Source organism: Rattus norvegicus, chromosome 4 (genome assembly GCF_021556685.1).
Source record: "Rattus norvegicus strain SHRSP/BbbUtx chromosome 4, alternate assembly SHRSP_T2T, whole genome shotgun sequence".
Classification (NCBI taxonomy): domain Eukaryota; kingdom Metazoa; phylum Chordata; class Mammalia; order Rodentia; family Muridae; genus Rattus; species Rattus norvegicus.
In genome coordinates, this window is record NC_141537.1 from 171,809,393 (window position 1) to 171,822,617 (window position 13,225).

At 45.8% G+C, this 13,225-nt stretch overlaps 2 protein-coding genes across 3 annotated transcripts; one reads left to right on the top strand and one right to left on the bottom strand.

Annotated features, from left to right (window-relative positions):
* Positions 1-228: 228 nt before the first annotated feature.
* On the top strand, positions 229-12,361 carry C4h12orf60 (similar to human chromosome 12 open reading frame 60). 2 transcript variants are annotated; one of them, NM_001037797.1, is made up of 2 exons: positions 229-263; positions 10,926-12,361. In NM_001037797.1, exon 2 carries the CDS (start codon positions 10,950-10,952, stop codon positions 11,679-11,681), a length of 732 nt encoding a protein of 243 aa, NP_001032886.1. In that variant the 5' UTR covers positions 229-263; positions 10,926-10,949; the 3' UTR covers positions 11,682-12,361. The 2 variants fall into 2 exon arrangements, with proteins under 2 accessions (NP_001032886.1, NP_001406454.1); NM_001419525.1 differs by lacking the exon at positions 229-263 and adding an exon at positions 359-380.
* Positions 791-8,983, bottom strand: Smco3 (single-pass membrane protein with coiled-coil domains 3). Its single transcript, NM_001431993.1, has 2 exons — positions 8,909-8,983; positions 791-2,676 (listed from the first exon to the last, which is right to left on the bottom strand). Exon 2 carries the CDS (start codon positions 2,660-2,662, stop codon positions 1,985-1,987), a length of 678 nt encoding a protein of 225 aa, NP_001418922.1. The 5' UTR covers positions 2,663-2,676; positions 8,909-8,983; the 3' UTR covers positions 791-1,984.
* Positions 12,362-13,225: the final 864 nt, after the last annotated feature.

Sequence of the window (13,225 nt, forward strand, 5' to 3'; positions counted from 1 at the left end):
ATGATGAACTGAACAAATAGTGCCTGGGCGAGACTCACAAAGTGATCATCTACACAAAAATGTATATTTCAAAAGAGAAACGGTACATTTGTAGATTTTCTAGAGGGGAAGTTGGAACATAATGCTCCGACTGATCTTTTCATCAACTCAAAACACCTTTATGATGTCATTACACACTGATTTATCTGAAAGTCTTCGTCCTTCCCTTCTACATCCCCATTCCTTACCCCCTCCCACCCCACCCCCACCTTTTCCCCTTAAAGGTAAGCATTTTATGATGTCATTACACACTTTGATTTACCTGAAAGTCTTCGTCCTTCCCTTCTACATCCCCATTCCTTAACCCCCCACCCCTACCCCCACCCCTTTTCCCCTTAAAGGTAAGCATTTAAGTTGAAATCTTCATAAAGCTCAGTTGGTTATTTTGCAACTTAATCTGAACATCATTTACAGAAAAAGGTAATAAGGAAATTTTTGACATGGGGTATTTTAAAAAGTATTGAAGGTGTATATTAATGTTTAGAATACTCTGATTGTGTCCCCTAACAATGTAACATCAGTCCCATACTTAAGCCAAGTTTTTATGTGGTCAGGGAAAAAAAAGTATTCAGTAAAGAGATTAGGCTGGACCCCATCTCCCCATCCTTCTGTTTCATTGTTTTCATTGATGGAATTCCAGTCAAAAAGTCATGATGCCTGGGTCTGTCATTACATTCCTGTTATAATAATTCTTTGAGGGTCAGCAATAGCAAGATATATTAGTTCAAAACATACAAACCAGCTAATAAAATTTGAAGATGACCCAAATTGTGATATTTTGAAACTAATTTATAAAAGCAGTGATAACAAGATATTAATATATTTGGAAAAGTCATAGGGCTAGTTACAATTTTTCATCTGTAAGAGTTGTTTTTTTTTAAAGATATACTGAGTATTTTCTTCCAATGATTATTTTTGTGCTTCAAAAACAAAAGAGCTATAACAAAGACATTCTCGGCATTGTTACATAATATGACTTTCAAAGTAAACTCTAAAAAATGGCTCAATGAGAACACTTAGATGAAGGGTTTAGAAAACAAATGCTGCATCTACAGAAATTAAGTTAGATCAATTGGCCTCCATAGCTTTTGACTTTTTCTGATTTCAGGTGAAAATTAACATAGGTCTGTTAATGCTTTATGGGGCAGAGGGAGCTGCCACTTCCTGGTGGTATTGAAAATGAACTTATCCCCCTGAAAAATTGAAAATACATACTTTCTTTAACCAATGAATTCTTATTGGGGAGTGAGTCTTTTTCCTCACTCTAACATATTTTATGCAGGGGTCACTCCGCTTTATTTATTGTTTATTAAGATATTCGAGAGTTTGCCTGCTGAAGTGATAGATGACAGATAGATCAATATTAACTGCATTATAGACACAATTTCTATTATCTGATCCTTTCCCAGATGCATCCAGACACATGTTGTGTTGAGTAGAACCTCACAGGGGCATTGCTTCCTTTCATTCCTGAAGAACATGTTGTTTTTGTGGTTTTGCCATCGGTTCAGATTACAGACAATTGAATTTAATCCGGTGGTAAAAATAACGGAAGGATGTCTATTTTACTTGAAGACCACAGGTCTGTGTCTAGTCCAATGTTATTAAGAATGATTTATTAGACATAAGTGATGTTTGAAACAGGGAATGGGAACGGCCTCTCCATTTAGCAGGAATGTTTGGCAATGAGGAAGCAATAGGCAGTGCCTTGCTGTTCTATGATGCCTTTACACCCCAGTGGTTCTGACAGCAGGGTAAGACCCGGATAGAGCGTTATCCCATGACGGTCCAACACAGCTGGTTTGGGCACTCGTTGTCCTAACACCCAAGCATGCCACATTGTTTATCTGTGTCCACATTGCTGGAGACATCTGGAAAATTAAAGACGTTAGCACGGCGCCAAAGAGAGAAGCGCAGGGCCATCCCAGCGTAGACGCCTGAGTGTTCACCTTAACTGGCGCTTCACAGCATCGGTGACCTCAGCGATAGCATGATGGTACTTCTCTGAGGCGGCCTTGAACTCAGTCAGATGCTTCTCGTAACTTTGGATGGCTGATTGAAGCTGCGTCCTCTCCACTGCTCCCAAGATGGCTTGAACGACCATGTCTATCCCGAGGCTGAGCACGGCTACTCCGATGCTCCCGAGGATAGAAGTCCCGATGTGAGTCAGCACAGAGGCCAGCTTGCTAATTATACCCGTTGTGACATTTGAGCCCACCAGTTTGACAGCCACTGCACTGGCTGCAGCTGTAGCTTCTCCCAGGATGACAGAAATGACCTTCTGCACGATGGCTATCTTCTCTGTTTCCCTTTCCTTAATATCCCGAAGCTTCCTATAAAGGGTTGGCTCGAGTTTGTCTTTCAGTGCCTCGTCAACCTTTTGCAGCTCCTTCTGGATTTTTGTCACGGCTTGGATGATGAGGTCACAGTTTCTTTTGATGGTTGCGTCACTTCTCATTTCAATGAAGGCCAGCCTGCAACCCAGGTGGGCATTCAGAAGGCCTGTGAGCTTGTTGGTGACCTGGAAGCAGTCAGACAAGCAGTCCAGCAGCTGCTGGTGAAGGCGGTTCACTTCCTGTCGCCTCCTTGGGTTTTGTGGGTAGAGGAAGTCACTCTGAGCCATATTTCAGCAAGTCTCTGAAAAATCAAACAGGAAATCAGCTCAGAGTACCTGCAGGACTCTAACCAGTCAGCCAGCAAAGCGGCCGTAGCTAAGATGGTCTTGGAGGTCTCAGCAGGTGAGATGTGTTGGCTTGTTTGAGACAGGATCTCCTGTAGCCCAAGTTAGGTGTGAATTTCTGATCCCTCAGCATCTGGTTCCCATGAGCTATGACTACAGGGCTGCACCCGCTGCCTGCTCTATGCCAGGGGCACACTCAGCCCTTCGGAGGCTAGCTCTCAAGTACCATTACTTAGTTTCCCAATTCCCTAGCCACCACTATGTGTTTACCCGCTGTATTTCCCAAGAATTTAAAGTTAAATCAATAGTCTCAAGATCTGGTTTACAGCAACACTGATATAAATTCAGTGCTTATGTATTTGATAACTTAAAGAATTCCCACCAGGGCTGTCAGGAGGCCTAGTTGGGAACAGTGCAACCTCAACCTGAAAGACTGAGTTTGCTCCCTGGAACCCCCGAAGGAAGTGACTCTAGCAAGGTGTCCTCTGAGCTCTACACGCCTACCACAACATTCGGGAACTCTCACACAGCCACCTCACCCCTCCCCAATAAACACAGATATAAATAGTAGTGCCATTTTATATCACTCTGGGAAATTGTTTTTAAATTCTAAGCACTATCTAAAAACAACACCCATGTAATATTAAAATCTTAAAAAAAATCCTTCAGCAGCCAGGCATGGTGGTGCATGCCTTTGATCCTGGCACTCTAGAGGCAGAGGCAGGCAGATCTCTGTGAGTTCAAGGCCAGCCTGCACTGTATAGCAAGGGCCAAGCTAGCTAAAGCAACACAGTGAGAGCTTGCTTCAAAAACCAAAACAACAACAAAAACCCCTCAGAATAAGAGTATAAATTCAAGATGAAAATGTCCTTTGAGGAGAATGTGGAGACCAAAGGAGTATAGGGCATCTCTGATCCCTTCTGGGACTCAACACATTAAACCATTTAGTAAGTCTATATTGCATGTGGACATATCTTTTGTTTGACTGAGGGTTTCACTGTGGTCCAGGCTCATATAAACTCAGTAGGTAGCCCAGTGCAGCCTCAAACTCACAGCGATTCTCCTGCCTCAGCCTCCTCAGTGCTGGTAACAGCCACCACATTCTGTCCAAAGCCATTATAGAAACAAACTAGAGTGGGTGTTAGAATGAAGGTAATGGTGGCTCGGTGGTGGTGGTGGTGGTGGTGGTAGTGGTGGTGGTGGTGGTGGTGGTGGTGGTGGTGGTGGTGGTGGTGGTGGTGGAGGTGGAGGTGGAGGTAGTGGTGGTGGTGGTGGTGGTGGTGGTGGTGGTGGTGGTGGTGGAGGTGGAGGTGGAGGTGGTGGTGGAAGTGGTGGTGGAGGTGGTACAGGCCTTTAATCCCAGATCTGTGGAGGCAGAAACAGGCAGGTCTTTATGGGTTTGAGGCCAGCCTGGTCTACAGAGCTCGTTCCAGGACAGTCATAGCTGCACAGAGAAATCCTGTTTGAAAAACAAAACAGAAAAGAGAAGGCAATGGAATTTCACAAAGGCTCTAGGAAAGAGCACAAGCATTCTGCAGATAACACAGCTTCCTGGGAGTGCATTTGTGGCTCGCAGTGCCTTCTATTTAGAGAGTGAACAAGAATACTTTTCTGCATTTATTTTACCAAAAAACTCAGCACAGAAAGAACTTAATATGTATACAGTGAATATGTTTTCTGTGTGACTGGCCCTTGGACATCTCTGTTAAACTCAGCAATGGTTAGTTTTGTAATTACTGTCTTCTTATGTATATAAGAGTTTTGCCTGCATGTATGTATGTCTGTGCATCATGTATGTGCTTAGTCCCCTCTAAGGCCAATAGAAGACATTGGATCCCCTAGAACTGGACTTACAGAGAGTTGTGAGCCGCCATGTGGGTGCCGGGAATGGAACTCAGGTCTCCTGGAAAAGCAGCCAGAGCTCTTCACCTTACACACACACACACACACACACACACACACACACACACACGAGCCTTAGCACAAATCATTTTTCTATTGTCCGTTTCCTGTTGTCCGTGCTGTGTCTGTCTTCCTGTTTCTGTCTCACAGGGCTTGTAACTAGCTTGACCAACCTGTGTTCTAGTCTTTCCTTTTCCATCCTGTCTGTCTAAAGAATCATTCTTCCTGTGCTCAGTGCACCAGAGCAGGTTTATAAGACTGCGATGTTGTCTGCCCAGCACTGAACCTGTAGCCGGTTAGTATCGTGGAACTACTCTTGTTTGTAGTTTGTCTTCGGTGTTTAGTTTGTGGAGTGCCTTTCTTTGACTCTGTCACACAAAGAATACACAGTGGCATGCCTCTTTCTTGGCATTTCCAATCAATTAGCAAATTAAGACAGTGATAACTATGATGTTAAGCTAGAAAAAAAACTTGGATATACAAGATTTGACTTGTGCAGATTCAAATTTTAAACAATTTACATCTTTTCTTACTATATATTGATACTGCCACTAGGTGGAGACACCTGGTCACCCGGGAAGGTTCTCAACTTGTAGGCTTTTGAATTGATATCTTTAAATGTGTACTTCATGGTTAAGAGTAGGCGCAGTGATATGTCCATTTTGGATTTCAACAAACTTGCTTGTGCATCTCAATCTGACCGCTCCACTCAATGGAATGGAGGCCCTGCAATTAGCCAGCCATCTCAAAGCTCACAGGCCAATGACACAATGCTAGCCCAAGAGGCCTTCTGGGCGTATCTTACTCCCACTCTATTACATTTTGACAGTTGCCTGCCTGGGGACCGTGGAAGGTTGTGGCATTACCAGGGGCCTCGGAGTGAGCTTAACCCTGCTCTCATTAACTACTGTGTATGCCTTATTTGAGCTTTCACAAGTTAGAAATCGCATCCAGTGCTTCCTGTCAGTGAAGAAGTTCTGTTCGGGGCATTGCTCTCTCGTTCTCCAGCATCTCTGCTCTTCCCTGGGATCTATGGAGCCTTGCAGCCGCCTGCTGGTGTTGCTGCTACCCAGTAGGTGGGGCTCCTGGCTCCTGGGGTCCATCTCACTCCAGCCTTGGGGAAGCAATTGTGCTTTGCCTGCTTGGTCTACATCTGGGCTGTAGTGGGTACAATTGGGTTTGATGTGAGTGTTTGGTGGTTAAACAGGGTTTGAGACCAAGAGTACTCTTGCATGATTAGCTATAGTCCTAGAACTTGAGATGTAAAGGCAGAAGGACCAGAAATGCAAGGTCAGCTCAACTACACAGTGACTTCAAGGCTAACCTGGGTTACCTGAGGCTCTGTCTCAAGAGAAAGAAAGATAAAAGAAAGGAAAGGATACATACCTCTAAAAGTGAAGGTTAATTTCATGGTACTATGTAGGTGGTTTATTTTTTCTGGAAAAGAAGCACACTACCTGAGAAAGGGCACTGACTGTCAACTATTATCATTGCTGTTGATGTTGTTACCCTGGATGGCACAGAACTCTTGTTGTAAGCCAGGCTGTCCTTAAACTCAAAGAAATCCTCCTGCCTCTGCATCTCAAGGGCTGGCATTAAAGGCGTGTGCTCCCACACCTGGTTTGTGCATCGTGCTTTAAATTGTTTATTTAAATTAAAACTAAGGATTAGCGTTCCAAATTACTGCTTCCTTTTGGCCTTTTATACGTATGTCATTATGCTTTGTACTTCCCTGTTTTTCTGCTGCCACTTCTTCTTGCTGGTCACTTTGCAAATACAAAGGTTCAGGGGACTTCAGAGAACACAGCACATCTTTTCCCCAGAGCTACAGGAACTTAGAGAGGGAAACTAGGATTCAGGGAGTGCAGGGAACGTGTCCTAGAAAGCGACGTGTGACGGGTGTGTTGGCAGATGCTCCAGTATATAATGCTGAGACATTAAACTTAGCAGCTGATAATCAATCTTATAACACCATTACACCAACATATAAACCTTTAAACAGAGGAAGAAAGACAGCTGCAATCCCACTATCCTGGGTGTTTTTATTTCTAAAATTTATCTATGTGCATAAAAATCTTTTTTAAGATTTATATTTATTATATATGAGGACACTGTCACTGTCTTCAGACACACCAGAAGAGGGCATCAGATTCCATTACAGATGGCTCTGAGCCACCATGTGGTTGCTGGGATTTGATCTCAGGATCTCTAGAAGAGCAGTCAGTGCTCTAACCACTGAGCCATCTCTCCAGCCCACAAAAATCATTACAGAGTTGTAATAACAATAAATTTGTAGCAATAATGAGATTCTTTTCATTTTAACTCATTTGGTCTCCCGTACTTCTAATTTCATAAGCACTATATTAGTTATATAAGCTATTCTAAACATGATAATTCAATAAGCCTCCAATTGTGTTACATTTGTAATGTTTATATGCAAAGCTTGTTTTTCCCTCCGATGTCTACATTCTTCCCGTGTAATGAGTGGGTAGAAGGACAATAGGGTTGGAGCTGTGACATGGACGTAAAGCACATTTGTGGATCAGGTCTCTCTGTCTACCCTGTGACTTCTGGAAGCAAACTCAGGTTGTCAGGCTTGGCCCACACGTTTACCCCCTGAGCCATCTTGCTGACCCTACATTTTTATTGCCTTTGACACATATTCACATTGCACTTCAAAAGCTTTTCTGCTGACACCCACAGTAAATGTTTATGCCACGATACTGGTCTCTCTCTGCTAGGTCTTGTTTACTTGGGGGACCTAGGTTATATTTCAGACAGAGTTGTTCTTTTAAGAATACAAACTGAATGCATTTTAATGTGAAATGATAAGGCCCTAGGAATTCTCTCTCAGTGAAGTGGAAGACTCGGGAGAGCTGAGTCATTGAAAAATAGGATGGGCCTTGTTCTGATCATTTCTAAAGCTGGGCCGAAGCCCGGTACAGGGAAGTCCATTTAATGGCTTTATACATTTCGGCTTTTCTAAGTATGTGCTCTGATACATTCATGTACACACAGGTCCACACGCACAGACACACACACACATGCACACACAGGCACACACACAGGCACACACACACACACACAGGCACACACACAGGCACACACACAGGCACACACACAGGCACACACACACAGGCACACACACACAGGCACACACACATACACACAGACATACACGCACACACAGGCACACACACAAGCACACACACACAGGCACACACACACAGGTACACACACAGGCACACATAGGCACACACAGGTACACACACACAGGCACACACACACAGGCACACACACAGGCACACACACACAGGCACACACGCACACACACACACAGACACATGCACACACATGCACACACACACAGTGCAGAGGACCGGCTGAGGTGTTAATGTTGTTACTAGTGTTCTCTCAGCTCATGCACTGCTCTCTCCCTCCTCGATGTGCACTTGTGAGTGAACACAAACAAGGCCAGAAGCTTTGCAGAAGGAAAGACCGGCTGCTGTCTAACTCTGCGCTTCACTGAATTCAAACCAAAGCCATGGTGTTCAGTTTTTGTTTCTTTTTTTTTTTTCTTTTTTTTCGGAGCTGGGGACCGAACCCAGGGCCTTGTGCTTGCTAGGCAAGCGCTCTACCACTGAGCTAAATCCCCAACCCCTGGTGTTCAGTTTTTGAGTTAATCATGAGGCAATGGTACATTTTCTGATACAAATTCCTCTAAATTTCCTCTAAAATCTTGAGCAGAATGATGTCGTAATTCTGAGCAGAATGAGGCCTGTGAGGGGATCCCTCAGCCCTTATCAAAGGAATCTGTTGTTCCCTGGAGACATTGCTGAGGAAAACAGTGTGCTTCCCCCTCCAAGGCTGCTTAGAGGCTCAGAATGTATCAAAGTTGGAGTAACTTCATGGACTACAGGCAAGTGCTGTACGCATCGGCTAACGTAGAGTTGCCGTCGTTTGTCCACACACTTTGAGTCTCATTCGTGACACAGAAGACACAGCTTCCTCCAGACAAGCATTACCTCACACATGGCCGTGGCTTCCATCTCCAGACTCCCTAAAAGGAATGTCTTCATTACTTCTCTCCCTCAGTGACTTAGTCTAACCTCTCTCAACAAAATTCTTCTTCCCCTGGTGTCTACAAGGAGGGAATCTCCAAAGTATGCCCGAGAGCCCCTCACACTAAGCTGGCACAGTACATGGCCGCCTACACCTGGCCTTATTCCAAAGTCACAGGCTGGTCCTTCAGGGTCCTCACGCTCCTTGAGTCTCCACAGCACTTACCTTGTTGGGGTTCCAAGTGTGCGTCCCCTCTGTTGCTTGGGAGTGTTGTTGAAGGGTGCTCATGTGGGCTCCTCTGGAAGCTTCTGGTGGAATGTGATGACCAGAGGGTTTGCTGGTCTCTGCTGGGTCCCTCTGCCCATCTGGTTTAGAGCCACTCCTGCCTGGCTTAGTTTTCAGAATCCTTCTGTTTCCTTAATGCAGCCTGCTGATGTCCTAAGCAGTGTTAACTTGAGTGATTATAAACCTGGTCAAAATGCCATAAAACTGCACAAATCCGGTTCAGTGTGAGCTCTGTCTGGTTGGAGCTCTGAGGTCCATCTTCTCAACCCTTCCAGATACGTTTTCTTCAGATCTGCTGCAGTTGGGCCTCATCTGCGGGTGGTTCTCTTACGTTCTCAGGAAATACAAACCAGATACAGCCAAGTGTGAACAGAAGGGTCCCCATCCAGAATGGGGGCTCTGCTCTTTGTCACTTATGCCTTCCCAACAGGACACAGGTCCAGAGGACTGTGCCTGGATGAACCTTTCCTCCCTCCTCTCCCTCCCTTGCACTTCCCCTTGTTCTCCTGTGAAATCATGCTTCTTTCTCTCTCGTTGTAATTGTTACACACACACACACACACACACACACACACACACACACCCATAATATATAGTACAGCCTGTTCACGTCACAGTGTTGCTCATATGGAGATGGTTTGTGCGCTGACTGGGGATTGGATAATCCAATAGTCTGCTCATCAGCCTCTTCTCCCTGGAAGACTCTTTCTCCCTGGCTCAGTTCTCAGCATTCCTTAGCTGCCTGGCCATGGGTAAAGCCCCTCAGTTTTCCCATTTCCATGTTTGCGTGTCTATGTAAACAATACATATTTGAATTTTTATTTTGTGTGTTTTTGTGAGTCTGGATGCACGCAAGTAGGAGATGTGCTGGGGCCTGCAGAGGTCCAAAGAGGGCATTGGATCCCTTGCAATGGAGTTCCAGACAACTGTGAACTGCTATGGAGGTGCTCGTGACTGAACAAGGTCATCTGGAAGAGCATTCAGTGCTCCTAACCTCTGAGCGATCTCTCCAGCCCAGCATGTCTGCTGTCTCCAGTGCCCAGTGGGGCTCCAGGAAGGAGAAGGGAGAAGGAAAGAAGTGAGGAAGGAAAGGGAGGAGGATGGGTGAGCAGAGGATGTCTGTGCAGGAAAGTATGGAGTACAGTGGTCCTAGAGTCAGGGGCTGCAAGCAGTACAGCTCTGAGGTGCCTCTTAGTGGCATTATCTTTATCAGCACCACTAAGGCCATGCCTGTTGCTTGCAGCCCCGACCAAGACCTTGGGAGCAGGCGTAAGAATGGGCAGGGTCAACAACACAGATTCTGGGAGTTGGGCAAGTGGCAAAAGCACATTTGTCTATTACAGGAGCTGGGCAAACCTTTAGACCCCTATCCCAGCATCTCATTGTTTCTCAAGTAGCCACGTATGATGCTGTCTTTTTCTCAATGGCTTGCTCTGTTGCCTGGTCCATCATCAGCGATCTCTAGCTGTGCTGGTCTTTTCTAGGAGGAAATATCTGTGGCACATATGCCAGCCTTGCAGCTGGGCCTGCTTGGCTAAGTTCCTCCCACATATGCCATGTGAGTACCACCGTCTTGGTTGCCTGCATGGTTCTCTTCAGTTGTAGTGGTCAGGGAGTCACTTGTGTGCAAGCCTAACTACCACTGAGGCATGAGTTCCCAGCAGGAATACAGATTCATCCATCTCCTAGACTTGTCATGGAGTTGGCCCAACAGCTGTAGATCCTCCCAGGCCTTCCTGTTCAAATACAGCTGCCTCTGGCCCTAAGTGCAGAGTTTATCTGGGAGTCACCTCCTGCTGTAAGCGTAGGATTAAAGCCCAGAGTCAGGTCTGCCTCAAGTTTGAGCAGCTCTCCCACCCTTGTCAGCACTTGGCTTGGTGTGTTTATAGAATCCTTCCAGTCTCTTCACGGTCAATTCCATGCTTAGTTTTCACTTGGATTCTGCTTTGCTTAACAGGGCTGAAATTAGTTTGTTGGAGAAATGTCTTCTGAGTCAGAAAAGGGTCAAGAGAGACTGATTCAAGCCGCCAAACTATTCTCCTGCCACATACAAGACCTGGTTTCCTTCATAAATAGGTTCATTGAGTTATTTAACCTCACCATGAAGACTCAGATCCTCCCCATGAGTCTGAATGAAGAGAGCTGCATTAAGGACTTCCTTGAACAGATGATCGAAAATTTTAAAGAGATGCAACTGATGGCGGATGTAAAGCAGAAAGAAATGCAAAAGGAGCCTTTGTGTTCCAAGGTGGTGACGGAGGTGACCTCTGCAGGGGGGAAGTGTGCCGACCTTAGTCCACACCACATGGCAGAAGAAATGCTCAAAACCATCCAGACATCAGGTGCTGCCTTGGTCCCGAAAACCAGTCACATTCTTGGGAGTCTAGAAACTTCTCTCTCACTCCTGATGCAGTTCCCCATCATGGGTCTTCGATTAAGTGACTTCCATAGTGAGGAGACCAAAGAACAGCCAGATGCCACCACATCTGAGAAAAGCAGGAGTCCAGAATGTCCCAAAACCACTAAGGAGGAAGCCTTGAAGAGGCTGCAAGATATGCTGTGTCCAGAGAATGCCCACAAGCCCCTAGAAACAGCCGCAGAAGAACTGGAACAGTTTATCAAGACTATGGACATGACTTTACAGGTCCTCCGGAAATCCATAAAGACCATGGAAGGGAATAGCTGTGTCCTTACACAGGTTCAGGGCAAGTAGAGGAAACCTGTTCCTTCCTGAATGACAGTCAGCTGGAGTTCTCCATGTTTCCATGATACTGTGCTGACACTACATGCCTGGTTAGTATACTCGGATGTTAGAACCCAAGGGCAGAGTCATTGCCTGGCAAACCAGATACCTGTAGTTTCTGCTTTGTTAAAAGAAAAAGGAACAGCCAAAGCCCCGGTGCTGTAGCAGTGACTAAGTAGAATGTCCTGCTGTAAGGGTGGAGGCAGCATTTCCCTCAGAGCCAGTCCTAAGTCAGTTGTTGCTCTTAAAGCGTAATTAAAGCCACTGATCTCTCCTCTTCACAAGTGTGCCTCAGTTGCAGCAGTGCAAAGTCCAGGTAAGTGTTGGCATTATCATATGGTAAGCTAAAAGTCGTGACTGTTCATGCTCAGGAAACATACAAACCATGTTGTCATTCAGACTGACATAGGCTGATCGGGGAGTCTCATGGTCATCTTGTTGGGATTTCAAGGTTCCTGCATCCTGGGACAAAAAGCTGGACAGAGAAATCTGCAGTGCTGCAGAAATATAGTTTATTAAGAAAGACTGTGCTTGGGGTTGTGGATTTAGCTCAGTGGTAGAGCGCTTGCCTAGCAAATGCAAGGCCCTGGGTTCGGTCCCCAGCTCCGAAAAAAAGAAAAAGAAAAAAAAAAAAAAAGAAAAAAGAAAAACTGTGCTTTCGGGAGAGGCGGTGGGCCAGAGCTGGGGGGGGAGGGAGGTGAGATGCTCAATGGTGTCGTCCTGGGAGGGTTGTGACCCTTTGACGGGACAGTTGCACAGTGCCAGCTTTCTCGCATATCTTTATTATGGGCCTTTGTGGCCAAGCTGGCCTACCTAAGGGAGTCGAAGTCTTCCCTTATGCCAAAAGGTTGGTTCATATGCTAATTACACAGCCCTTGTATATAACTTTAATTTTTTCAACTCCCGTTTTAAGTGACGATTTTTAAACACTTTAACCTCCCTCATAGGAAAAGAAACGGAAGAAGAGTGGACCTGTTTAGAAAGGTTCTGTGGAGTGACTTCTGTGCTGTCTGGAATCAGCTCAGTTCGCAGGTCAGCAGGCAGTGGCAGGTTGATCCATTCACAAACACCTCATGGGTATTCCAGCAGTCCAGTTAGGAAGCTGGGATAGCAAACAGGAATCAGCAGAGGTGGCACTACCTAGCAGTGACAGCCAGGCCTCAGTCTCGGCTTGAGTCACCAGGAGGGACCCAGAGGGACACCAGGAGAAGTTCTCAGATATGCCTCTCTCAGGGAAGCAAAGATCAGCCAAGTTGCGAGACCCATATAAGCTTTGCAGCGCTAGCTCTACCAGCAAGCCAGGCTGTCTCCATCTCTCTGTCGAGTCCTGTCTATGCCCTCCAAACATCATGTGTCCTCTACGTGCCTTGCCTCAGTACGTGTCTTCTCTCAGCCATCCACGCAGTCCCAACAAATGCAGCCCCACTAGGTAATGTAGGGCGGACCAATACACGTGTGTTGTTAGCACAGAATTCTTCATCGGATGTCCTTTCGCGCTTGTGTTAGCAGAGCAT